The 27,510-nt window shown below is 37.3% G+C and overlaps 1 protein-coding gene across 4 annotated transcripts in view; it reads right to left on the bottom strand.

Annotated features, from left to right (window-relative positions):
* Positions 1–1,172: 1,172 nt before the first annotated feature.
* The window catches only part of fgf12a (fibroblast growth factor 12a), a 71,257-nt gene continuing 44,919 nt past the window's right edge, over positions 1,173–27,510 (bottom strand). For all 4 annotated transcript variants that reach the window (XM_077515125.1, XM_077515131.1, XM_077515112.1 and 1 more), the window contains 2 exons: positions 10,285–10,483; positions 1,173–6,244 (listed from right to left, as the gene is read on the bottom strand). In XM_077515125.1, the coding sequence (XP_077371251.1) occupies positions 6,129–6,244; positions 10,285–10,483 (315 nt within the window). In that variant the 3' untranslated portion in view covers positions 1,173–6,128. The remainder of the gene's footprint in view (positions 6,245–10,284; positions 10,484–27,510) is intronic.

Below are 27,510 nucleotides of genomic sequence, written 5' to 3'. Positions count from 1 at the left end.
GTTTGGTTGGTGCTGGATTTCACTTTGATGGATTGGATGTACTGGTTTCTATGGATCTCACTCTGCCTCATCGATCCTTCCCTCCTTCCTCTCTTTAGTTTTTCCTCTGGTCTCTTGAGATCTCGTTAATTTGTTGGAATTTAGAGGCTTCCGGGGTTGGCGTAAGACTTTGATTTTGTAACCATGGGGAAGGCAGGAAGTGTTTGGTCGGTGCTGGATTTCACTTTGATTTATCTTTCTTTTCTCTTTATTTTTTTTTACCTTTTCTCTGGTCTCCTGACCATTTGAACCTCACGACTCTGGCAAGATTCTGAAGTACCTGGTTAAGGCGAAGGGTAATGGGATTTTTATAAGGTTTTAGGTGAATTAATGAGTATAAATTTACAAGTATTTGCACGCACATGCACGCGCACACACGCACGCAAACGCACGCACACAAACGCATGCACGCACACAAAAGAAAAAAAAAAAAAAAAGAGCAATGATGATAAGACGTTGAATCGGTAAGACTACCGAATGAACAATTCTGAGCTCTTTAAAAAAAACAAATAAAAAAAATAAAAAAATAATTTGTACTTTCGTGACATAACAAGATTTCAAATTTGTCCTCACAGGAGCAGAGTTCTAGCCTTCGATCACATCAACATTTATCCATTCTATTATTGGTTGGTCAGAGCAAAACTTGTACAACTACAGCCAGTTTCGGCATGAATACATTTAATAATCAGCATTTCTGGTTTATCGAGAATGCAACTTAAAAACACACACAAATGGACTGACTCCCTGTCCTGTTTGTCCTTTTTGTGTGCTGCGGCCATTGTGCAGAAGGGAAGACAAAACAGCTCGTCCTGAAAGTCAGGGCAGTTTTCACCCCACCTTCCTCCTCCTCCTCCTCCTCCTCGTTCTCTTTTACAGCCGGCATGCAAGGTCTGTTTCCATGACAACAGGAGAATTAAGGGCGAAGGAGCGCCGTTCCAAAATGACACGACGTATTTAAGAGGATAGCGGGACTGTAAATCACTCCGGGTGAATTGATAGCGGAGGAAAAGGGGATTGGATTTTGGGGAATGCGAAAAGCCGCCGGCTGATGGATGTAGACCGACAAATAAGAGACGCACAACAACTGCCAGTCATCATTTACAGCAAATAAATCACAGGCTGGCTTTGGTAACATAATCTTTATTCTTAAACAATCACTAACTTCATTCGGATTGTTTTTTTTTCTCCTCATCATCAATGCATATTTTTTTTTCTCACAATTCAGTGCATATATGCGTGTGTTCTGATGCAGTGAAATCATCTGCAAACATAAAAAGAAACTAATTAAAATCTCGTATAATGAAAGCCTTTTGCTTTAACCTTTCATTCATCAAACTTTTTTTTTTCTCACAAATGCTCTCAATCTGCTGTCAACATTTAGTACATCCAATGACATGCATCACTTTGAGTCTACATTTGCACCAATATAAACCTCTGTAGAAAAGATACATAATGTCCATATACAGTATTTATATGCTGGTCTTGCCACACCCCTTGACTTCTTGTGTTGTCAAATATAATGTATGTGTCGCCATTACGCTGCCAGATACCAGTATGAACCCTCCCACACATCCTGAATCATTTACAATCCGCATTTGGCTGTCAGCATGTTCTCACAAGAATTTAGTAGGAATTGTACAAAAATAAATAAATAAATAATACACTGTAATTTGATCAAACGGAACAATATGCTAGCAACTCTCACAGAATATGACCTGCAAAACAATATGGCTGCCACAATTATGGCTAACATGCTGGGCTAAAAACACAATAATTTCGAAGCAGTTCATTCAAATAGGATTTCTATGTTAACATAAAATGTTATCAATTTAAGGGGGAGGGGAGAGAAATACAAGGTATCCAACAAGTGAAGAATGGAAAAAAAAAAAAAAAAAAAAAAAAGCCCATTCTTCATTAACAACAATCAGGCATAAGGCTAGCAGAGGAAGCTAAATGGATTCAGAAGCAATGCCGAATTAGCATCATTTCTGCTCGACAGGTATGTTTTATCACCTCATTAAAATTATATTCCAAAACAAAACATTTCAAACAGTTGAGGTAACATTTAGTGTTATAGTACATTATGAACAAGTCACGTAGCAGCCGTTGCTGCTAGCATTGGCTTGTTTACAGTGCTAAAGCTAGCTTAGTATTGCTAGCTGGAGTTGTAACATTACAAGATTGAAGTTGCATTGTTTATGAGAATAATGTCGCGGTAGTATGTGAAAAAAAAAGTCGGATCATGAAATGAAGTGATATGTCGACAAGAAAGTCGCAATCTTACAAAAATAGAAGTTGTACTATTACAAGGCGTAGAAGTCAATGTTAGAAGAATAAACACATTTATCCAGATTTCAGCCCGAATTTCCAGACTAATTCAACAGTCAAGTAGTGTATATGTTCACATGAACTTCATGCTAATAAAAAGAGGGCTACCAAAGGTAAAATTACATCTTTTTCTGATATTACTACCAGTATTTCCGGTATTTTATTTCTCATGACGTTAGCGCACAATGACAAACCTTTTTTAACACCTTAAATTTCTGTGCCAACTCCTTTTTACAACTGAAGTATTCTGCTAAATTCATGCACAGAACAGTTTCTCTGCTACCATATAACCATACTGTTGTGTAGCTTCACAATTCATAGAATGAAGTCATATTTCCCACAGTCATGCAGTGGCCATACTAAGCCTGAAACCTGGCACCACGTCCTAGTATGACTTTCAACCAAATATTGAGGCCATTGTGGATATTTTTATGCAGTGATTACCAAACACTACAACTTATGTAGCCTAGTATGTACTGTATTTTTGTTCTGCCGCGTATAATGACTTGTTGAACAATTAAACTGCTCTTCCACTAGATGGCAGAAGTTACAATTAATCTGTATGTGTTGCCATTCATACGTCATAATAGCTTGGTTCAATCCAACAACACTAAGTAATAAGATTTGTGACTAAATTGCGACAAGCCCATCATTGCAGTGTGCAGTATTCCCGTATTTAACAGACTTTTAACCAAACGTTTTTAACGGGTTTTTACAGTACTCTACACAGACAAGTCTGATTTTTGTGTAGCAAGAAGAAAAGGCAGAGAAGGACCCCAACTAAGTTCCAATAGTACAATGGCTTAGGGGCCAATAGTGAATTTCTCTTTCATGTTTTCTTACTAGAAATGTTTTCTGTAATTTTAGGAGATTTGCAACAAAATAAATTGAATTTGTAAGAATGTTAGCATTTTTCTCCCACTGCAAACTTTGTATTTTCATGGGGTCTGCGTTCGTTGTTTTGGGATTTTATTTGTTTTGTTTGTTTTATGTTCTGGAGCTTTTTGCTAAATCTGGTGCAAGTATCTCTTCATGTCTTTTCATGTTAACGTGTGCATAAATTGTCCGTAAACTTAGTAAACAAACAAACAAACAAACAAAAACATCAAATATATATTTTTTAACTGCATATATTGGTACTCCATTTATACAGCACTTTCCCACCTTACAAAGACCTCAAAGCGCTTTACATTCAACTACTCGTTCATCATCATCATTCATTCATCATCATCACCTAACTGATGCATCAGGAGCAACTGAGGGTTCAGTATCTTGCTCAAGGATACTTCGACGTAGTCACAATGGCATGGGATCAACCCACAAGCTCTGGGTTGCGAGATGACCACTCTACCACTGAGCCTTGCCGCCCCCACGTAATAGCAATTTAAACTAAAAATAGACCACAAATTATGATGCTAAAAACTGGAAGATGGTCACAGCATTTCAAACACAAATATAATGTAGACAGTATTTTGCCATATGAAAAAAAAAGGACTTGGGTTTTCAGCGAATCGTGGGCAGATATGATTCCTACCAAGACCTGCTTATAGGGGACTTTAACGCCAAACTGAAGATATGCAGGGTTATACTGCAGTCGTTCACACAAAACACATACACGTATTGTTGTATGTTCTAATGGCGTCATGGTTTATAATTACCACACTGTTAATTGTGATTCGCCCAATTTGTTAGCATTAAGCTAGCTAACGTTTATTAGAGAAAATTACCGTATTTTTCGGATTATAAGTCGCAGTTTTTTTCATAGTTTGGCCGGGGGTGCGACTTATACTCTGGTGCGACTTATGTGTGAAATTAACACATTATTATATCATTTCACATGTTATTTTCACACTAAACCGCAAGAGGGCGCTCTAGGCCTGTGTTGATAAGTTTAACATTGCCGGTAGAAGAGGAAGCGGCGTATCGTCTACCTCCCGAGTTGGGGGAGTTGTTTAAAAGTGACACCGAGGATGAAGATTTCATTGGATTTAGTGATTTAGAGTAAAACTGATAGTTTTGTAAACTTGTTAGCATGTTCTTTATGCTAGAGTTATATGAATAACTTGTAGTGATGGGAACATAATTCACCCACGGAACGTTGGGACGAAGGGAGAGTTCCGGGTGGGAAGGTTTTGTTATGTGGAAAAGGGGAGTTAGCCTGTTAGCTTCTATCTGAGTGGGGAGTTGCTGTTAAGACCTCAGAAACTGATGTCAATAAAACGCCAGCCTTTGGCTCCGTGCTTCAACACTCCGCCTCCGACTCCCGTCACTGCTCGCTACAAACTCTTAATATGTTACGTCGTTACTGACATTACCAGGCATGTCAGTCATGTAACGTTAGTATACCGTACGCTTATTCAGCCTGTTGTTCTCTGTTTTATTTTAATTTTAAATTGCCTTTCAAGATGACATGTATGTTTTTGGTGTTGGATTTTACCAAATAAATTTCCCCCAAAAATGCGACTTATATATGTTTTTTCCTTCTTAATTATGCTTTTTTTTTGGCTGGTTCGATTTATAATCGGAGCGACGTATAATCCGAAAAATACGGTACATGTTTTGGTTGAACGTGAATCTTGAAACAAGCACACGTTACATGTATACTTTTTCGTGTGCCTGCAGATTTTTCCAACTTTCTAACTCTCGGTTGGGGAAACGGCGCTTCATTGGACCGGCTAACACTTCCTGAGACAAACATTAGACACACTAATTGGAGGACCGGGAATAAGGTCATGTAGCGTACGCAGCATTTACACGCTCTGCAAAGACCGCCGCACTTCATTGGTCACAAAGCCGGACGAGGTAGGGTGGGAAAAGCTCTCGGGCACCCATCTCCCATTCTTTCTCTCATTTCATCAAGGTCCATTTAATGTTTTCGACACAACTATAGAAAGTTCAAATAGTTTTTTTTTTTTTTTTGTTATGAGTGCAAATGTGTTTTGGGCTTGTAGTGTTACTGATGCTGGTCATTGCCTTTTCGGAAGGAGAACATTATTTCCTGGACTTCCTTTCTCAAACACGCCGTTGAATACTTGCTCATAATACCACCTAAATACCTCCTCGACCGCTTCTAACGCTAGACACAAGTCGTAGTCACACTTCCGGAACACACCTGAGTTACTGATATCCCATCATAAGCACTCTTGTGACTACATCAGCGAATACATTCAGGCAGAGCAGCTCGTGCGATTCAAGATGAATCCATGAGGAAACCTTAAATGTGAGTCAGGCCCACAAAGGGAAAGGAAGAGGGGGGAAAAAAAAAAAAAAGTGTTTTACTCATGGTCAGCTTCACAGCACATTGGTGTGTTGATGGACTTCTTACTATTGGCAAACAAGAGAGCATTTAGAAAAGAATGCTTATGAAAAGTGAGCACGTATTAAAGCTTTTTTTTTTTTTTTCACAGCATAAAATGTAAATGAGCGATATTTGTGTGAGGAGTGTCCTCCGATCCGTTGCGTCACAGCTCTTTTTTTGCATAAAATATCGGTCGAGTCCTGATTGAAAATGTTTATATAGATCTAGATATATATATATAGTTTTCCTCTGTTTCATAGTAATTCTTCTAAAAGTTTTCACAGGCAAGGGTTCAGAGTTTGTCCCGTCTTGTCATACGAGTACAGTTAATAGCTCCTCGGTCGAGGAAGCGACGGTGCATACGTTTGGGGCGGGGCGGGAAGATTCCTAAGGCCCCTCCCTTTTTTAAAAGTGGGGGGAATTCAGGCCACGCCCCTGATGGGGAAGCGCCTCCCTCTCATTGCTATGAGGAGTCCTGGTGGACTGCTTTGCCTCCGTTCATGGTGGGGGTCCCTGAGCTCTTCCGGGAGCGGTGCTTGTCCTCGATCTCGTGCAGCGACGGCTCGCGGTACATGCAGACTGCAGAAATGAAGAAATGAGAAGGTAAAGAGCGAAGTTAAGAACTCACCCAAAACAGACTGGAAAGTATCATACAAATAATAAAGATTTAAAGGGGACGTCAAACCAAAATATATATTATTTTGACAATAATATGTTTTATACAACAACACTGGTCTAAATATGGTATTCTGGTTAATATTGCTATAAACAGCAAAATCCAGCCATTTTAATCCATCTCGTCGGCGGCGGCCATTTTGCCACTAGCTGTCAACTGAAGATGACATCAATGTTGCTCACGTCTCAGGGAACAACCAATCACAGCTCAGCTTTAGAAAACAGGTGAGCTGTGATTGGTTGTTGCCTGAGCAACTGTGATGTCATCTTCAGTGGCAAAATGGCCGCCCCCTGAGATGGATAAAAATGGCTGGGTTTTGCTTCGTAACTCTGATTCCACAAAAGTAATATTAATCAGAATGTAATGTTTAGACTAGTGAGGTCATATATAACGTTATTGTCAAGAAATGTTTAAGGTTGACTTCCACTTTAAGATGAACTTTTTTTTTCCACCAATAATTTATTTCATGCATAATGGATGCTGACAAAATATAACATGAAATCCCAACAAGAACACATTACACATCCATCTTTACAACAAACACAAAAAAGTAAGCGAGTTCATTTTCCATCCCCGACTTAGGTTTTTAGGTAACACTTTATAATAACTATCCGTTATAAGTAGTTCATAGATCATTAGTTGATTGTTAATTAATGAGTTGTTAATGACTTATTAAATGTTTGTTAACTGTTTGTTAAGGATTTATACTTATGACTATAAACAGTTAATATGTCATTATTAAACTGTTAGTTATTGAGTTATAAATGACTTGTTAACTGTATATTAATCATTTGTAACTATATATTATAAATTAGTAAGACTAAGTTAACAAACTATTAGTAAATTACTTAATAATGACTTGTTAAGTATCAGTTAATAGTTTATATCTGTTATTAGGACGTTATTCTAAAGTGGTAGCTATTCCTCATTTATTAACTGTTATTAAATGAGGAACAGTTGCAACTTTACGATAATATCCCAATAGTATAAATTCGCTACTTACTAGGGGTGTGAATGCAGTTTGTATTCAAACCTAATTGTGTCGTTGGCCTTTTCTGCTCAGTTTTTCTCTTTTCTGTTATCTCTGCTAAACTGCCTAGTACCTGACGATTCGATTCGTATCACGATTCACAGGTCACGATTCGATTCGATACCGATTAATCCCGATACGAATTTATAAGTCGATTGTTGCGATTTTTTTTCATTCAAATTTAGAAAATACTAATCAGTAAGCTTGTAGAGTGTAAGATTTATATGAAAATGTATTATTTATTTATCTGAAATTTCAGTCTTATAGAGGTTGTAATCTGTTTCATGTTTGAACAGCATTAAAATAAAATATTAAGGCTTAATGTTCCGTTCATATAACATTCTTCCATGCTCAAGGTGTGAATCCTAAAAAAAAAAAAAAAAAAAAAAAAAAAAAAAAAAAAATCGATTCTGCCGATTATTGAATCGATTCGAGAATCGCGCGATGTAGTATCGCGATATATCGCCGAATCGATTTTTTTTTTTTTTAAACACCCCTACTACTTACTAATATTTAACTTATATATTAGCTAATTCTTTACATAGTAGATGTTAACCATCTACTAATAACTATGAAACTTTGTCAAACAACAAACAGGTGGAACAAGTTGAAAGTACAGAATTTGAAGGTGAAATTTAAAATATAAAATTACTATGCCTTACCATGCCTAAATATCAATTTTCCGTACCATTGAACTTTTTCCACTCATGTGCTCCTCTACAAAGTTTCACTGGTATAGTATTAGTAGATGGTTAACAAACTATTAACAACTGCTGTAAAGAAGTGAGTTAATCTACAACTTAAATATTAGTTATTACTCTATTTATGTTATTGGGACGTTATTCTAAAGTTGCAACTGCTCCACATTTACTAACACGTAATAAATGAGGAATAGTGGCAACTTTATAATAACGTCCCAATAACCTATACAAACTATGAAGTAATACTTATCAAGTCATTAGTAAGTAATTTTCTAATAGCTTGTTAACGATGTATTACTAATTTATAAAATATAGTTATGAATAATTACTATACAGTTAACAAGTCATTTAGAGCTCAATAACTAACAGTTTAAAAATAAATTTTTTACTATTTATAGACATCATTTTAAAACCTTAACAAACAGTTAACAAACATTTAATAAGTCATTAATAACTCATTAATTAACAGTTTACTAATGGTCTATTAACTAGTTATAACGGGTAGTTATTATAAAGTGTTACCGGTTTTTATTATTAATTCTGTTTCAACTTGACTGATGAGATTTAGCTTGTGGAATTATGATACAGAACCGGCAGTGGATGGATAATCAATGGCATTAAAAGCACAATATTCTAAAGTTGTTGTTGTTGTTTTTTTTAGGTTTCAGGGAGAAACTGTTTAGTGTGTCCAGCAGCACGGAGAACAATAGACGAGGATAGACACGCTCTATTGTTCCCTGTTGTCGTGCAATTTGTTATGAGACAGTAAATGGAGGGTGAAGGGACAAATATGGATTTTGTTGGCATACGACGGAGCCTCTAAAAGCCAACACGGTCTACCTTGACCTCTCATATGTTGGGGAAATAATAGAAAGGGGAAACTGTCATCTTAAGACCTTTATAAAAGGTACAGACGCTTTTAAAGTAATATTTAAAGGCTCTGTAAAGTGATTACAGAGAGTTGTTTCGAAATATAAACAAGTTTGCTTTAGAGCGCCTCATTGTTGGCTGTGAGTGTGCGCATGTCACCCAGTGAAAGGTGAAAGAGCGACAAGGATAGATTTAAAATATATCTATCTATGTTTAAGTCCAACTTGACTACAAGCATTTGGATCATGGCTTCGACCTGGCATGACAGCTTTAGAGCGCCTCGTTGTGGGCTGTAAGTGCATGCAAGTCACCCAGAGAAAAGTGGAAGAGTAAAGAGGACAGATTTTTTTTTTCAGTCAGACATGGTGTGGTCCAGAACTTTGGGATTGACATGGCCGCTTTAGCGCGCCTCATTGTTGGCTGCGAGTGTGCGCACATGTCACGGAGAGAAGATGGAGGAGTGAGGGGGGGACGGGGGAGCCAGACATGACAGCATGTATGGATTTATAACAAAACTCTTCTCTGTGGTGTGTTAAATGTACAAGACGTGTTTATTTTCACTTTGCAGAGATTTTGCACATTCTTAACTCATTTACTCCCAATAACATGTAAATACGTTTTTTTAATGTTCTAAGTGTCCCAAAGACGTATTTATACGTTTTTTTGTTTTGTTTTTTTATGTTAAAGCATAAACATAAACAGCATAAACAGAAGGCTTTGATGCAGCCTCTCAACTGCAAAGAACGGTTGCAGAAATGGTAGTTATTACACAAACGGCCAGCAGGTGGCAGCAGAGCAAAGGAGATCAACCAGGGCCATGTTGAAAAAAAAAAGCTCAATTACTCACAATTCTAAATATACTTGTGAAAATTGACTAAACTTAGCTATAATCTAATGCTAATTGCTGCAAAACAGAAACAGATAGAAACATACTTTTTTTCCCTGATAAAAGAAGAGACTTTAATCTTTCTTTTGATAGGTTCCATGTTTTTATAATCCAGTAAAACAGCCGGGAGCGAACGGGATTGCGAAATGTGAAAATGGCTGGGAGTGAATGAGTTAACAGCAATTAACAGGGTATTTGGCGTTAGAGGTATTTATTTATTTATTTATTTATTTATTGATTTATTGATTGATTGATTAATATATATATATATATATATATATATATATATATAGCCTTTTTCTTCATTAGGGTCATGATTGAGCAGAAGCCAATCTCAGCTGTGTTTTGGACAAGAAGCTTTCAGTATTTTGTAGGTAAAACCTTAAAAAGGGAATTGCAAGCAACAATAATTGATTCTATAAAATGTCACAAATCAGAGTCTTCTTTTAGTGTTACCTTCAATGGGCCTTGGTACAAAGTGAGAAGAGGGTTTGGTCTTCTTGACCCGATTGCCTTTCATGACTTGTCCCTCCTTGGTGAGGCCGAGGAACCAGGCCCGGCCCGACTCCTGCTGTCGGTACACAGTGGACGAGTAGATCACGTAGTAGTTCTCGAAAACCGACTCCTTGAACTTGCATTCCGGCGTGAACATTTCCTGTGAGAGTGGAACACATACGGTACTGTGCTTATATTGATCACAAATCAAGGGTTGCAGATGGACAAATGGGCATTCTTGTTTTGTTTTTTTTATTTTAAACACTAGGTATGTAACGATATCCAAACATATTATCACGATATGAAGGTCACGATACGATAATTATCCCGATATTGTGGTGGCGTTGGCGATATTTAAAAAAGGTCACAATATTGTAAAAAAGAGCTCATACAAACAAAAAGCACAATATTGTGCTTTTGTACATAACAGCAATGCATATAAACCACCTACAATCGCTAATAACACTATTGAGGCACTTACTTGCTAATGCAAGCACACATTGATCGCTTCACAAGAAAATTCGGTTCCCCTTCATCTGACAATTAGCAAAGATTTTAAACATAGAAGGCCAAAACATCCCTAATGAAAATTTAATTGCACTAATAAAATAGCCATTAGAGGGTGCTAGATCTGCACAAATGGAAATCAACCTGACTTTTGTAATAGATGTGTTCCTTTTAAATTTTGTGAACATGACGACGACGATATTGTGGCAGTTTTAATATCACGATATCACGATATTGCCCTGATCGTGACATCGCTGTTAAACACACTATAACCAATTCATGTAGCAATTATACATCATAGTCGTTGCTATGTGAAAAACACTTATGCCCGTTAATTTATTTATTTTTTCATTATTAATGTTTTTGGAGTGAAATTGAATGTAGACATCACAAAAACCTAAAAATAAAAAAATGGGGGAAAAAAATGGACATAAGTGTTTTTTCACATAGCAGCAACGAGGTACAACGGCAAACTCATTCGAAGTGGCAAAAGCCACCATTTTGCTTCCTCACTCAAAATGGGCTCCCATCACAAGCACGCGAACATTGCCAAGGTCAGCCGACGTACACACACAAACGCACGCGTCCTTGGGAGTCCAAAAAGAACGATGCGTGCGGGCAACAATGGCAGATTTGTATCGCTTCACGTCATTATCAAAGCAGCACGTCAAAGAGAAAGTCAATAAGTTGCGGGAAAGACGGAAAGGAGGCGGCATCGGCCCCGCCGTGACAGAGCGGAGGAGCAAATAATGATGTCGTGTTATGTGAGGACACGTGTTTCTAATTCAGCTCTGTGTATGCGCGTCATCCCACCGGTACACTCGTTCGACTGTCGACTTTTCTTCTGGCACTTCCGCCCACTTCCTCATCTCCATTGTCCAACAAATACCGGGACCGAGCAGCCGGTTGAGTAATGCAATCAGTTTTAACGACACCTTGGCGAAGGTTCAGTCGTGAAGAATTTCACTTTCACCTTCTCCCGGGAGTTCCTGCCCCAAACTACTCCATCACTACAGCTTTCCCACGCCCTCAGAATGACTCTTATTCACTGTTCCCGCTGTTGCAACATCATCACCTGACTCTGCTTGGCTACAAATACTACACAGTAAATTCTGTAGAGTCAATTTTACTCTAAACTAGGTCTATTTGGCAACACTTTAAATAGAGTAAAATTTACACTTGGAAGAGAGTTAAAAAAAAAAAAAGAAAAAAAAAGTCACTCAAGGGTCAAGGAACAAACTTACAACTTCATGTTGGGAGACAGCCAATCTACCCCCTGAGTCACGCAGTTCCTGCTGTGTGCTACTGCTAGTATATCGCTCGTGTCAGCTGGAATCTTCAAAACTCCAAGACCAAAAACTTTGGTGTCCTCTTGGACAAACAAGTAGTACCATATTTTCCGCACTATAAGGCGCACCTAAAAGCCTTCAATTTTTTCAAAAGCTGACCATGCGCCTTTGTGCGCCTTATATATGGATCAATATTGAGCCGCGACAGGTCTCGCTGTCAAGACGCTATTCGGTGACCCTGCACGATCGGTGACGCGCATGCGCAGAAAATCCCGCCATCTTGGTTCACTAGCTAATACTAATACTTTACCTCAGAGAAAATAATAAAACAGCTGTTTATTCATTTTGGGAGTGAATGGAGTTGTCAGAAAGCTGGTTTGTAATCTATTAATAAAGTTTGACTGACCTATCTGACTGTTTTGTTGACATTCCCTTTAGCGCAGCACCATCTAATGGATGCATAACGTAACCCCAGCCTCCACTGTAGCGCCTTATATATGATTTTTTATTTTTTTTTTAAATATATCATTCATTGAAGGTGCGCCTTATAGTGCGGTGCGCCTTATATATGGAAAAAGTTTTAAAATATGTCATACATTGAGGGTGCGCCTTATAATGAGGTGCGCCTTATAGTGCGGAAAATACGGTAAGTTGGGCAAACAAGTAGTGGCATAGCTCAGGCGGGAGTGTGGCAGTCTCCCAAGCTGAAGTTGTTAGTTTTCAATTCTTTATTTTGCTCTTTTCCAAGTGTAATTTTTACTCTATATCTATTTGGTCCCACTCAATTTACTGTGTACATTATAATGTCGTACAAATGCTACATTAATCTATCTTTAATTAACTCTTTTACTGGCACACGTTATCAAAAAAGAAAAAATATGACAAAGGCTTTGATCATTTCCGTCATCCTTGAAAACGTTCTATTTCATCAATTTTCATCAGATTTCATCACGTTTCATTGTAATTTCATACACCTGCAGCCCATTGAAAAGAGATATAATGCTGCCATCTGCTGGCCATACTTAGTGAGTGTTTTTGATTCCACAACCCATTGATCAGGCAGCGGTGCACTTTGACATTGCACGGTCCATTGATTAAAAAACAAAAAAACAAAAAAAACGTAGTTGACGTCATTTAACGTTTATGGCGGCATACATCGTGATTTTACTAATCGTCATAAAACGTTTTTGGCGCTCAAAGAGTTAAAAAGGAAGTCAAACCCAAGTTGTTGGTTTTTTTTGTTGGTTTTTTATGTAGCCCCACTAGCAAAGTGAAGAAGAACAAGTCTTTACCTTGAATATGGTCTTTTTCTTACAAAGAAATCATCAGGATGTGGGGAAATTTTTTGTGGTTTGATAAAACTCAAGCTAAGATTTGGTCAAGACACCAAAAGTTCCAATATTTATGCCGCAAAAACAACACTGTGCATCATCACAAGAATACCATAGCCACAGTAAAGTACAGCGGTGGCAGAATCATCTCAAAGCAGCAGTCAACCCATGCATAAATGGATTTAATACGAACATATTCATCTTCCAAATGTACCCTGGCTCTCCTCTTTATCTGAACCAGACACCTTAAAAATGAGTCAAGTTATATTTGTGCAGATAGACGTAGTTGATGCGGAACAGATGCTTTGCTTTTATGGAGCCTGGTCTCAATTTATTGGGGACATATTATGGAAAATCGACTTTTTTAATGGCTTGTATACAAATAGTTGGCTCTGTGGTGTGCCTGTCCACCCATGAAGTGTGAAATGAAACCGCCACCTAAATCTTTTGCTATCTGCCTAGTTCTGAAAATGTGTCCGTGAGCGAGCTGTTCGGCACTTCTGACCCATTTTTACGTCATGGTGGACTTCATTTAAATAATAGCCCACCAACAACAACAACAACAACAACGGTGGTACGCCGCCCGTGACAATAGCATTAGGGTCCGCTAAGTGAGACGTGCTGGATTGCTTGATTGCGACAGCGTACTTATAGTCAGAGAATTTTAGAGAGATTTTAAGTCGTCATGGTGAGACTTAAAGGCGTCGTGACAAGATTTGAAGTCGTGCTGGGATTTGAAGACGACGACTTTAAACCTTGTCTGTCATGACTCGAGTCATCCAGGAGTAATGTTTGGGTCTTGTCTCATGTCTGGGGTCACGCCAGTTAAGTTTGAGTAGAGTTCATGACCGTGCGCCAGAGTTCACGACCCGTTACGTGTCTGTTTTGGGTATTGATGTAACAGTATCCAGTTTCAACTAGTTTTAGGCTATGTGATGTCAATCTTTGATCCTTTAGGGATCTTTTATGCTCTATCACGTTTGTTGATGTCAGGAACTGTAATATGTAATTACGGGTCTGAGAAGTGTGTGTGTTTTGCCGGATTATTGCTCAACTGTTCCTGTGTACCGCTCTCTTAGTTTCTGCTTCTCAATGTGAATAAATGGATAAAATCTTATTTGTGTCTGCGCTTGGGATCCAACCCCTCAGCACACAACATCGTCATGACAAGATTTAAATATTGTCTTGTCGTCACTTGTTGGCCCTGGTTGATCTCCTTTGCTCTGCTGCCACCTGCTGGCCGTTTGTGTAATAACTACCATTTCTGCAACCGTTCTTTGCAGTTGAGAGGCGGCATCAAAGCCTTCTGTATGCTCTAGCATAAATAAAAAAAACAAAAAATGTATAAATACATCTTTGGGACATTTAGAACATAAAAAAAAACGTATTTATACGTTATTGGGAGAAAATGAGTTAATGACTTCATGGTTGCTCAACTTTTTTTCTGCTCCAAGGCTCAGGCGCCACCACCAGTTGTAATGTTAATGAGAGCTGTAATCATGGGACCAGTCGTATACAGTAGGCTGGTGTATACAGTCGTTCACGTGTATAAGACAGAATCAGGCTAAAAATGTGCTTTCATTCTGTGGGGGGTATTTTTTGACAGAGGCATGTCCAGACACCTGGAAATTGCTTTAAATCGTTTGAAAAAAAAAAATAAAAAATTACACCCCCCACGCTCCGTCTTTATCTGAAGAAGACACCTTGAAAATGAGTCAAGTTGTATTTGTGCAGATAGCTGTAGCGATGCAGAACAGCTGGATTGGTTCTACACAGCCTAATCTCATTTTAAAGCAGGATTTGTGTGTTTGTGTGTGTTCGCAATATCTCCTGCAGGTTTCTGTGCCCTTTTAAAGTTGTCCAATTCCAATTCCCGCTGGAGGTGACCATTTATGGCATTAACGTTTGTGGGGGGGTGTGCGTGTGCGTGTGTGCATGTGTGAAGTCACAGAAAGAATTAAAGTACAGCGAGTCAAAAAAAAAAAAAAAAAAAAAAAACCCGAAAGGTTGAGGATTTAAATTAAGTCGACATATTGTTTCTGCTTGTTACATTTGCTCGATGATGCACAACAAGCAATCCAAAAAAATTGTATAGGTTTTCAGTTCACATATACTTCCTTATACTTATTTGTGGTATTTGTGCACTTTCTACGATACTCTTAGATGCCACAAGATTGCCCCAATAGCACTATGTAAATAGGAATTGGTCTCAAGGAAGTATGAGAGCAAAGCTTTGTATGTTGGCGAGGACCCTGGGTTGATAGTGGCAGTTCGGAAACGCCATTTATTAACTCATTCGCTCCCAACCATGAAGTGTTTTCCTGGATTTTGACTGATTTTGCAAGGCCCGCGAAATATTATGTTCTATTGCTATAAAAATATGGAACCCACCAAAAGAGAGATTAGAGTCTCTTCTTTTATCAGGAAAAAAAAGTATATTCCTATCTGTTTCCGCTGTGCAGCAATTAGCAATAGAACATAGCTAAGTTTCATCATTATTCACAATTCTGCTTAGAACTGTGGGGAAATCAGCTTGTTTTGGGTGGCCTGGTTGATACTCTGCTGCCACTCAACCATTTTCTGTAGTAGAGAGACTGCATCAAAGCCTTCTCTATGCTCTGGCAAAAAAAAAAACTACGAAAAAACGTAAAATACGTCTTTGGGACACTTAAAACATTTAAAATATGACGCATTTATTGGCAGTACGGCCCAGAACTGCCAAAATTCTAAATAAATGAATGGCTAAATAAATAAATAAATGACTAAATAAATAAATAAATGACTAAAAGTGAAAATAAAAACGGATTTATTTCCATTTATATATATCTTTTTTTATATAATTTTCAAATTATATTTTTTTTATATTCATTTTTATTTTCACTTTTAGTCATTTATTTATTTAGTCATTTATTTATTTTGAATTTTGGCAGTTTTGGTACTCCATAATTTTTGACCACTAGAGGGCAGTACAACAAACTGTGAACACAACATTGACATTAACTCTTTCACTGCCACACGTGATCCGAAAAACAACCCCCCACAGTGCCAGCCGATTTTGAGCATTTAAACTCACCTTTCAAGGCAAACAGAAGATTGCTTGCTCTTACTACATATACAAGTTGCGCACCACATGAAAGATCGCATTCCATTCTTTCATTCCGTTCTTCAGTAATCATCATTTGAAAATAGGCAATTTAAGTGAAATTGATTAAAAAGCAAAAAGGAAAAAGGAAACATTTTCTCTGCAACAGTGACTTTGACACAAACTAATATGTTTTGTTTCGTGACGCTCTGTGAATTAGGTTTAATGTGACAATGGCTTTGATCATTCACGTCATCCTTGAAAACGTTCCATTTCATCAGATTTCCTCATGTTTCATTGCTATTCCAAACACAATTGAAAAGAGATAAAATGCTGCCACATCTGCTGGCCATAATGTTTTTGATTCCACAGCCCATTGATCAGGCAGCACTGCACTTAGACGTTGCTCTGCCCATTGATTAAAACAAAACAACAACAAAACAAAAAAAACGTATGTGACGTCATTTAACGCTTATGGCGGCATACATCGTGATTTTACTCATTGTTATTAAACGTTTTTGGCGGTCAAAGAGTTTTAAATTAATTAAACGCACCGATAGGAATAAAACTCCCATCTCCATTTCGGCTATGAGACAAACAGTACTCAGCAGCTAATTGTGTTGTTTATCTGTGTGTATTCATCTCATTGGTGTTACAAAGTATGGACTAATTAAAAATAAAGGCTGCCATATGTCGTCTTAAGAGGACGCATGTGTGTGTGCGTGTATGTGGGCACTATGCTCACACAGCATTTCACAGCTCAGGGTTGACAGCTTGATTCACCGCCCGATCATTCCTAAAAAGACGCAAGCGTGCAAGGCAAGCACCGTAAAGGACTTTGCGAAGGTGAGGTCATTGAGATCAGCGCAATATGGACACCTCTGGCGGGTCGGCAGCAGGGAGGGCAGGATCGAGTTATCTGGGACCTGCGGACGTTGCGTCAAAACGTGCACAAGTCTCTATCTGGGCTGGGGATCGGCGGGTCACGTCCTGCCTGTCTGGCGCGCCCGCGCGAGCGTGTGTGGAAGGCAGACAATGACACAGTGAACACCATCGGGTATCGACACGTCTTCATCTGTTATAAGCCCAAATCAGGTCAAACACATTACAGCAGTGGTTCTCAAAATGGGGTCCGCGAGCTAAAATTAAGGGAGCCGATAAATTAGTATGCCGTCCATTTTTTAGTGGCCCACGACATTATGCTAAAAATGGCATTTTTCTCAGTTCAAATAAAATAGGGAGGGTGTTAAAAAACACCGGTGCTATTAAAAGTTACTTTAGTTTACTAAAACAAGTGAAATAACGAAGACTAAAATTCCAAAAACAATTTAGTTCACGAAATACAATAAAAATTAAAATGTTTCTTAAAAAAAACGAAAACTAGCTGAAATTACATTTTATGTTTACAAAACTAACTAAAATATAATTACAGCAAAAATGTCCTTCGTTTTAGTCTTTGGTGTGATTTTTAGTGGATTTGTTTTGATATCAACCGGAATAATGAAGTTTGAAAGTATGTCACACATAAGTGACGTCATCGAGCAACAGCCAATAGAAAAGCACCTTCAGATGACGTCGCTCCCACGCTGTTTTTTAAATATTGCGCATTAATACTAATACTGAAACTAACTAAAACTAAGCATTTATTCAAGAACTAAAACTAATAAAAACAGAACAACCCTGAATACTAATAACTAACAAAAATAAAACTTTTCAAAACTATAATAACACTACTGCGATATTACAAATAAAATTGGTTTATATACTGTAGCCTTTTTCTAAATATGCAAAAGCACAAATAAATTATTTGGAAATTTTTTAGGACTAAACACAATTTCTCTTCATAACATTATGTGGCCCTTGCATCCTTCTGATTTTCTGTATGTGGCCCTCAAATGAAAAAGTTTGGACACCGCTGGTCTATAGACTTCAATTGGAAATTTTAATAAACACAAATGTTCACTGTCTGCCATACAGCTGCTTGTTGTTGAACTAGCGCTACCACCATTTCGCATTTATTCTCACAAGTCAAAGCAAAAAAAAAAAAAAAAAAAAAAAAAAAAATCATTTGGATCACTTGTACAGAAGTCAAGGTACTTCTGTACGAAATTACATTTAAATTGATTTGGCTCATTTCTTTCTCCTGTTTAAAATGTTCATAATATAATATGATAGTTATGTTTACCGTAATTGGCAAAATTTCTCTACTGTTAAAGGTGCCCGGACCAAAAAGTTTTCGGAAACCCTAAATCCCAAATATGAGAGCACTGTACTGCTCCTCAGGAGCTGTCACGCCACAGCGTCCCCTCCAAGCAACGCGGGCGCAAAGGACATCATCACTCCTTGAGCTTGGCTTGCTTGGACTTACTTGTGTTGCGTGTGGACGAAAAAAAGCTCTTGGGAATGATAAGGGCAGCGTGGACGTGACTTTGAAGTCTGACAGTGCACCTTGTTTGCCGATGACTGAGTGGGAAAAATGAGGTGAGGAACGCGGGTCGCAGTCTCTCATGATTAATGAAATCTCCTTAATGGATTTGCGCGAAGCGCACAATGAAGAGGAATAAACAGCGAAAAAGGGAGTGCGGCACGCTCACACTCTAAAATGCACGCCAAATGGTTCACCGACCGAGTCGCTTTGTATGAGAGGAATGCGTAATGAAGCGTAGTTGTTAATGCTTACAAAAAGAATGGCGGGGGAGCCACATTTCAGGGCTAATAAACAGAAGAGTGATTACAAAAATGCATATGAGGGTCATCTTGAAATTGCTGTTGTTGTTGTTGCCGTGTACAATTTGCAGCTTTCCTCAATACTGGCTGAGAAACACTCTTAGACTACTGAATAAGTAAAATAAATAAATAAATAAATAATAAATAAATGTTACTTTAAGTCAGGGGTGTCCAAACTTTTTCATTTGAGGGCCACATACAGAACATCAGAAGGACGTAAGGGCCACATAATGTTAAGAAGAGAAATTAGGTTTAGTCCTAAAAATTGCACAAATCATTTATTTGTGTTTTTGCATATTTAGAAAAAAGCTACAGTATATAAACCAATTTATTTGTAATATGGCAGTAGGGTTATTGTAGTTTTGGAATTTTGCATTTTAGTTAGTTTTTATTACTTTAGTTCTTCATAAAAATGCTTAGTTTTAGTTTAGTTTGATAGTTTCAGTTTTAGTTTTGTTTTTTTTGTTTTTTTTTTAAATGTGTGTTACTTGTGCGCAATATTTAAAAAACACCACGTCATCTGAAGGTGCTTTTCTATTGGTTGTTGGTAGATGACATCATTTCTGTGTGACATACTTTCAAACGTCATTATTCCGGTTGATATCAAAATAAATCTACTAAAAATCACATTTAAAATCATCCCCAAAGGCTCATGTATTAAATTAATTACAAAAGACTAAAACGAAATACATTTTTGCTGTAATTATTGTCAGTTTTAGTTAGTTCTGTAAATATAAAATGTAGCTTCAGTTAGTTTTTGTTTTTTAAAAAGCATTGTGTTTTTTATTTCGGTAACAATATTGTTTTTTTTAGTTTTTCATTAGTTTTAGTTAACTAAAATTACCTTAAATGGCACTGATACCCTCCCTTCTTCCTTTGACCATCTCCAAACATTTTTGTTTTACTTATTTTATTTGAATTGAGTCAAATGCCATTTGTAGCATATGTCGCGGGCCACTGAAAAATGGACGGTGGGCCGCAAATGGCCCCCGGGCCGTAGTTTGGACACCACTGCTTTAAGTCTTTTAGAAACCCCCCTAAAAAAAAAAAAAAAAAAAAAAAAAAAAACACCAGTGAAAAGCTGAAAACTATTCGTGGGGAAAGAAAAAACAGAAAAAACAAAAAACATTAAAAAATTATATTATAAAAGGGTGGAAAAAGCCTTCTTAAAATAATAAGTCATTATTTCAGATTTTTCATAAACATTTGCACCATGAGGAGATTGAGGCAAAATAAATTGCAAAAAAAATGACTTAGACAATTATTTTAAGAGAGTGACGCATGCAAATTTGTAGGTACCAAACTGTGAACATGCATCCACTGTATTTTTGCTTTAAGTTGTAATATCACCATTCACCACTAGTAGGCAGATATGGCGTCGTTGCACTTATATTGTCATATATTACAACACCAGTAGGCTTGATCATTTTTTTTTTTCCCCGGCTGTGGAATTATATGCAGCGTAAACATAGTACCTCCAAAAATATTAACATTTTGAGTGAGTTGATTTTTATGGAAAAAAAAAAAAAAAAAAAAGAGTTCTTGCACTTAATAACAGTTTGCTGTTCAAGCAGTTTTGTGCCGTCCTTGAATGGTAATTTTTATGCAAGAGCGCCCTTTGCACTGGGGAAAAAAAAACAAAAAAAAATCACCGTATGTGGTTATTTTGTTGTTTGCTTCAAACCCTTTGTTGTTGGCTTAGGGCAGCTGATATTTTATACTTGACTTTATTGATCCCTTTGGGATGGCTCCCTCTTGGAAATTTACATTTCCAGCAGCAATAAGAACAGATAATAAAATAAAAAAAATAATTCAATCAATCAATAAATAAGGTTGTTACGCCAGAGATTGAATTAATAATAATAATAATAATAATAATAATAATAATAATAATATTAATAATAATAATAACAATGAAAAATAAAAATTCAATCAATAAATAAAGTTATTATTATGGAAATGAAATTTATTAAGAGCATGCACTTTGTATCTTGTCCAGCATGTAAGTTGCTCATCCCTGTCCTAGACGGATGATGCTATATTGTAAAGTTTTTTTTGGTTTGTTTTTTTTCGTCTACACGACCTGATGTGGGCAGAGCGCGGCATCAAAGGCCGTTGACCGTTTTGAGGATTCGCCATGATGACGAGTGCGCGAGGGCCTGTTAATTGCTGGCCGCAGCTCTAATTTACATCACATTTATATAGGACCGAGAATTGGCAAAGGGTATCGCTCACGAGTGCCGTTTCATTTTTCAGCTGGAAGCGAAAGAAAACACTGGGGAACAAAGCTGTGGAACAGTATATAAATGTGAATTATGGAGCATATATTAATGTTCTAACATTATTAATCCCTTCTGCAGTTAAATGTCATCTCAAATCTCAGGGGTTCTTAAGTTGGGGCTGTGAGATAAAAAATTCAGGAGTGGTGAAAATTGGGTTTGGCAGCTTTGAAAAGTACTTTTTTTTTTTTTTTTTTAAATCTGTTTGGGCCTCTCATCCATATTCATATCTACCCTATATTTTGTGCTTAAAAATGTTGACGTGCACGTGCAACATTAGTGCAGCTGTTTTGGTTGGCAATAGAGTTTTGTGAGCATGTAAAAAAATAGCGTCCATGGCTGATTGTAATTGCATCAAAGTAAGCAAAATTGTTTTGTTTCCCAAACTATATTTTGTATTTAAAAAAACAGATCACCAAACATACTCTACATGTCACAAAAGTATCAACACTGAAATATATATAATCCGTCTCAATGTACGCAAAACTTTACTTAATGGGTGTGGAATCTGAGTCTGTTAAACTGAACACACATGGACACGTACAATCCAGGTGCCCACTTTTCAGACCTGTGATCTGCCTGGTCAACTTTCTATCATCTGATATTAGAGGTCTGCTTTCAGTTTGTGTGCTTGGACCTCCAGCAAACCAGTTTCTCCTTCCACCATGTCAAAGACTGCTTAACTCTGCTTGTGTCTGCAAAAATACCTAAACAAAGTCTAGCCTGCCCCTGCACAGATTTCAACTGTGCCTTGCGCCAGACTTGCGCTAGTCAGGATGGTAAAAGTGCATTACCTGAAGTTCAAGTTTCAAGTTATAGGTACAATTAGTAGTAATTAGTTACTAATTACTACTAATCTAACTACTACTACTACTACTAACTAGTTTTACTAATTGGTGATTTAAGTAGAATTTCTTAGGAAATTGACTGACTATTGCCCAAAACAGTTAACTACTGACCAAACTAACTACATGAGAGAACCAATTATGAAAATCAATTTTGTCTAAAATCCCACTAATTAGTAACTAATTACTACTAATCTAACTACTACTACTACTAACTAGTTTTACTAATTGGTGATTTAAGTAGAATTTCTTAGGAAATTGACTGACTATTGCCCAAAACAGTTAACAACTGACCAAACTAACTACATGAGAGAACCAATTATGAAAATCAATTTTGTCTAAAATCCCACTAATTAGTAACTAATTACTACTAATCTAACTACTACTACTACTAACTAGTTTTACTAATTGGTGATCTAAGTAGAATTTCTTAGGAAATTGACTGATTGTTGCCCAAAACTACTGGCCAAACTAACTACATGAGAGAACCAATTATGAAAATCAATTTTGTCTAAAATCCCACAAAATTAAAAAGAAAAGAAAAAAACACTGATGAATATAGAGAGGATGGGGATGAAAAATAACTCACTCGTGTATTTACATGAAAAACAAGACAGATTATCTGTCATTTAAGCTTTCTCAATGACGAGAGTCATTAATCAACTTTACTGTGCCTTCCTGCGTTTAGTTTTCACAATTTCCTAATGATTCCACATCTTCATCTGCCCGAGTTACGTCTGTGATTATTGATTTGTGTGTCAGGTCCCTGCGAGAGGCGAGTGGTGACGTCGTTTGGCAGATGAAGAGAAACGAACAACAGCGAGATGGAATGGATATGAAACTGGGCTGCCAGCAGAGCTGCCTTGAACGCATTCAGAATCCTAATGAGTGTTGGCGACAGGTGTTCTTTGACTTTGTACCAGGCTGCAGAGGATTCTGGAAGGACTTCCATCTGAATTTGGGCCTGGGCCAGGAATGTACCTGGAAAAAACTTGGCCCTCAAGAAAATCCCAGGACTGACATGGAATCCCCAAGGTGCTCATTCATATTCCGTCAAGAATTCGGGTCAGGTATGGTCTAGACTGCTTTATTCTCTCACACCGCTTTTTCTTCTCACTCCCCACTTCTCTGTTTATCATCTGTCGGTCCCACGCCAAAGACTCAGCATGTGGTTTTGTGTGTTGACCTTGCTGAAGACCTTCCAGAGAAGACAGTGATGATAAATGACTGAAAGCAAACCACAAACACGTGCTGATGGTCAAGGAGGGAAAGAGCTGAATGGCAAAAAAAAAAAAAAAGCTTTTTATCTGAAAGGTTCTTCTTTAACTGTGAAATGATGTTTTGTAAATACTAGGGGCATAATAGGGATAATAATATAATAATAGGGATACTTCACCCATTCTAGCAATAAAAAGTTAATATTTTGTCTATAATTAATTTGATACTTTCATTATTTTTCACATACAGTTAGTACCTTTAAAAACACATTTTGCTGTCGACTGAAAATGACATCACAAGGGCTCAGGTAACCAATCACAGCTCACCTGTTTTCTTGGTTTGGTCATATGATATTCACAAGCTGAGCTGTGATTGGTTACCTGAGCCCTTGTGATGTCATTTTCAGTCGACAGCAAGTTGCAAAATGTGTTTTTAAAGGTACTAATTATACATGAAAAATAATGGAAATATCAAATTTGCTATTACAGGACTGTCTCAGAAAATTAGAATATTTTGAAAAAGTTCTTGATTTTTTGTAATGCAATTAAAAAAAACAAAAATATCATACATTCTGGATTTATTACAAATCAACTGAAATATTGCAAGCCTTTTATGATTTTAATATTGATGATTATGGCTTACAGCTTAAGAAAACTCAAGTATCCTATCTCAAAATATTAGAATATTTCCTCAGACCAAGTAAAATAAAATGCCATAATCAGCAATATTAAAACAATAAAAGGCTTGCAATATTTCAGTTGATTTGTAATGAATCCAGAATGTATGGCATTTTTGCCTATTTAATTGCATTGCAGAAAATAATGTACTTTATCACGATATTCTAATTTTCTGAGACAGTCCTGTAGACAAAATATTAATGTTTGACTGCCAAAAATGGCTAAATAGCTGTTTCGCCCATAAAATCTGGTGATCTCAGCTCAAGCTTTTTAGACAGAACTAATGAAGCAATGCGCTGAAAACTAACGCATACTGATACAAAACGTGACAGCCAAAAGCAGCATTTCATTTTGGCTCATTTTTTACCTCGAACAAAACTTAACCACTCTTTCTAACCTTCCACAACTTTGACTCACTCCTCCTTTTAGGGCCTTGAGTGAAGGTTTTACTGCGACGTATCATTTATTTCTGTGACATAAATAAGAAGCAGTGAATTTAGTCTGCCCGTTAAATTAAAAAAGAAAAATAATAAATGATAGGAGCAGTTACGCAAGATCAGTGGTGTCCAAACTACGGCCCGGGGGCCATTTGCGGCCCGCCGTCCATTTTTTAGTGGCCCGCGACATATGCTAAAAATGGCATTTGACTCAGTTCAAATAAAATAAAAACAAAAACGTTTGGAGATGGTCAAAGTAAGAATGGAGGGTCTCAAAAAGACAGGTGCCATTAAAGGCTATTTTAGTTAACTAAAACTAACGAACAAACTAAAATTCAAAAAACAATTTTGTTAACGAAATAAAATAAAAACGAAGATGCTTTTTAAAAAAAGAAAACTAACTGAAACTACATTTTATGTTTACAAAACTAACTAAAATAAAACTAACTATAATTATAGCAAAAATGTCCTTCATTTTAGTCTTTGGTAATTAATTTAATACATGAGCCTTTGGGAATGATTTTAAATGTGATTTTTAGTAGATTTATTTTGATATAAACCGGATAATGACGTCGCGCCCATGGTGTTTTTTAAATATTGCGCACAATACTACACATAAAAAAAATATATATACTGAAACTAACTAAACTAAAACTAAACATTTATTAAAGAACTAAAACTAATTTAAAAAAAAAACCCTAACAGAACCACACTGGAAACCAATTAAAACTAAAAAAAAAAAACTAAAACTCAAAACAAAATAAAAACTAAAAAATTCCCAAAAAATTCCAAAATTATAATAACCCTACTGCCATATTACAAATAAATTGGTTTATATACTGTAGCATTTTTCTAAATATGCAAAAGCACAAATAAATTATTTGTACAATTTTTAGAACTAAACACAATTTCTCTTCATAACATTATGTGGCTCTTGCGTCCTTCTGATTTTCTGTATGTGGCCCTCAAATGAAAAAGTTTGGACACTCCTGCTCTAAATGGATGGATGGTTAGCCCGAGCTAGATGAGTAGCTGGATAGAGATAGATGATAGGTCAGCCAACCGACAAGGAATATACGATATTTTGTGCAAAAGTCTTGGGCCACTATCAAACACTCGTTTTACTAATGCTGTAACTAGCGCAAAGAATTAAGATGCGAGTCAATAACAGAAAGCAGACAGCTCCACCAAAGAACACTCAGTGGAGCGTTGGTGCATTTTGCTTCTCCATCTGTTCGTTCGTTAGCAGGCTACTTCCTTGTTAATGGAGGATGACAAACAGATGGGCGGTACCATTATGATGTTCTCCACTGATACCACGAGTTACTCATGTGCTGAAACTAAATTCTTATACCCGCACATTTTGCCAGATGCTCACTGAAATCCTTGGCCTATGGTGGGGCACACAAGATGTTGTGACAAAACTGTCTATATTCTAACTTTGTGTCCTACTATTTGCTATTGGTGAATTCATTGCTGGGGGAAAAGGGGTTTAAAGTAGCACTAAGGAACTTTTCAACCTTAATAAAATATTTTCATAACTCTTCTGATGAAACATTAACTTAAAACTAGTTGAATGGTACCTTTGTCATGGGCTGCAGAGGTCTGTATCATTTTTACTGGCACTAAGCAACTTTGAGGAGGATGGTAGGAACACTCTCACACACAAAAAAAAAAACTGCAAAACGACTGAAAAGTTTTGTCTGAGGAGAGAAAAAAGAAAAAGGGAAGCTACCTGTCAAGGATCGACATTGGTTCAACTTTCACTCGCTGGTGTGAGCTCAAAAACGTCACAATGCGCTTGTCCTCATGGGAAATGTGGTCTTCCTTCAGGCATAACATTACCGTTTTTGAACCATATGGCACCGCCATAATCAACATAAACTGAAAGTTCCTTAGTGTTGCTTTAAGACGACAAATCTAAGAATTTTACGCAGTAAAATCCATACAGTATGTCAACTGAACGCCTACCTAACTAAATGCCTACCAAAAAAAAAAAAAAAAAAAGTAACAGCATATACTGTAGTTCTTGCATTGACAGACCGTAAAACCCCTGAAATGGTGGTCAGAAATACAAAACTGTGCCTGCTGGGGACAAACATGGGCACGGAGTGTGGAATAATATTCAAAATCAATAGAATTGTTTCTTCCACTGACGGATGGATGGATGGATGGATGGATGGATGGATGGATGGATGGATGGATGGATGGATGATGGCTAGCTAGCCAGCGAGTTGGATAGATAGCTAGCCAGCTAGATAGATAGATAGATAGATAGATAGATAGATAGATAGATGGAACGCTGATTCTTGCTGTGCTGTATAACAGCAAACTAGGTCATATTGAGAAGAATTTATGAATAATGGAAGGGGTATCTTCATTGTAGCTGCTCAGCTCCCACACACTAACAGGCCTAAAACACTCCACACAAGCATTATCAAGCCCGCTCACTCACAGCCTCATCAGCAAAAGCCTCAATCGGGCTCGAGCCAATCAACGCCTACCACTTAAACTGATGAACACCGGCGGTGAAAAGAAAAAAGAAAAAAAAAAAGCCAGCAGCTAGCTAAATGGCTTCCCAAAACTCCCGTCGCCTCGACGACGAGACAGAAAAGCAGCGGTGAGGGAAGCGTGACCAAAATAAGAGGATAGTTCACAATAATGAGCTCCCACGAGAGAGATTGCTGTGTATGCTTGAGATTTGAGGGAGAGAGTTGATAGTAAGACAATAAAACGAGCGCGTAGATGGGTGAGAGATGAAGCGCTTGTCAGATAGAGAACAGTATGGGCAAACA

The sequence above is a fragment of the Festucalex cinctus genome, chromosome 1 (genome assembly GCF_051991245.1).
Source record: "Festucalex cinctus isolate MCC-2025b chromosome 1, RoL_Fcin_1.0, whole genome shotgun sequence".
In the NCBI taxonomy this organism is placed as follows: domain Eukaryota; kingdom Metazoa; phylum Chordata; class Actinopteri; order Syngnathiformes; family Syngnathidae; genus Festucalex; species Festucalex cinctus.
Note: the sequence above shows the minus strand (reverse complement) of the source record. Positions and strands in the feature narration are given on the sequence as shown.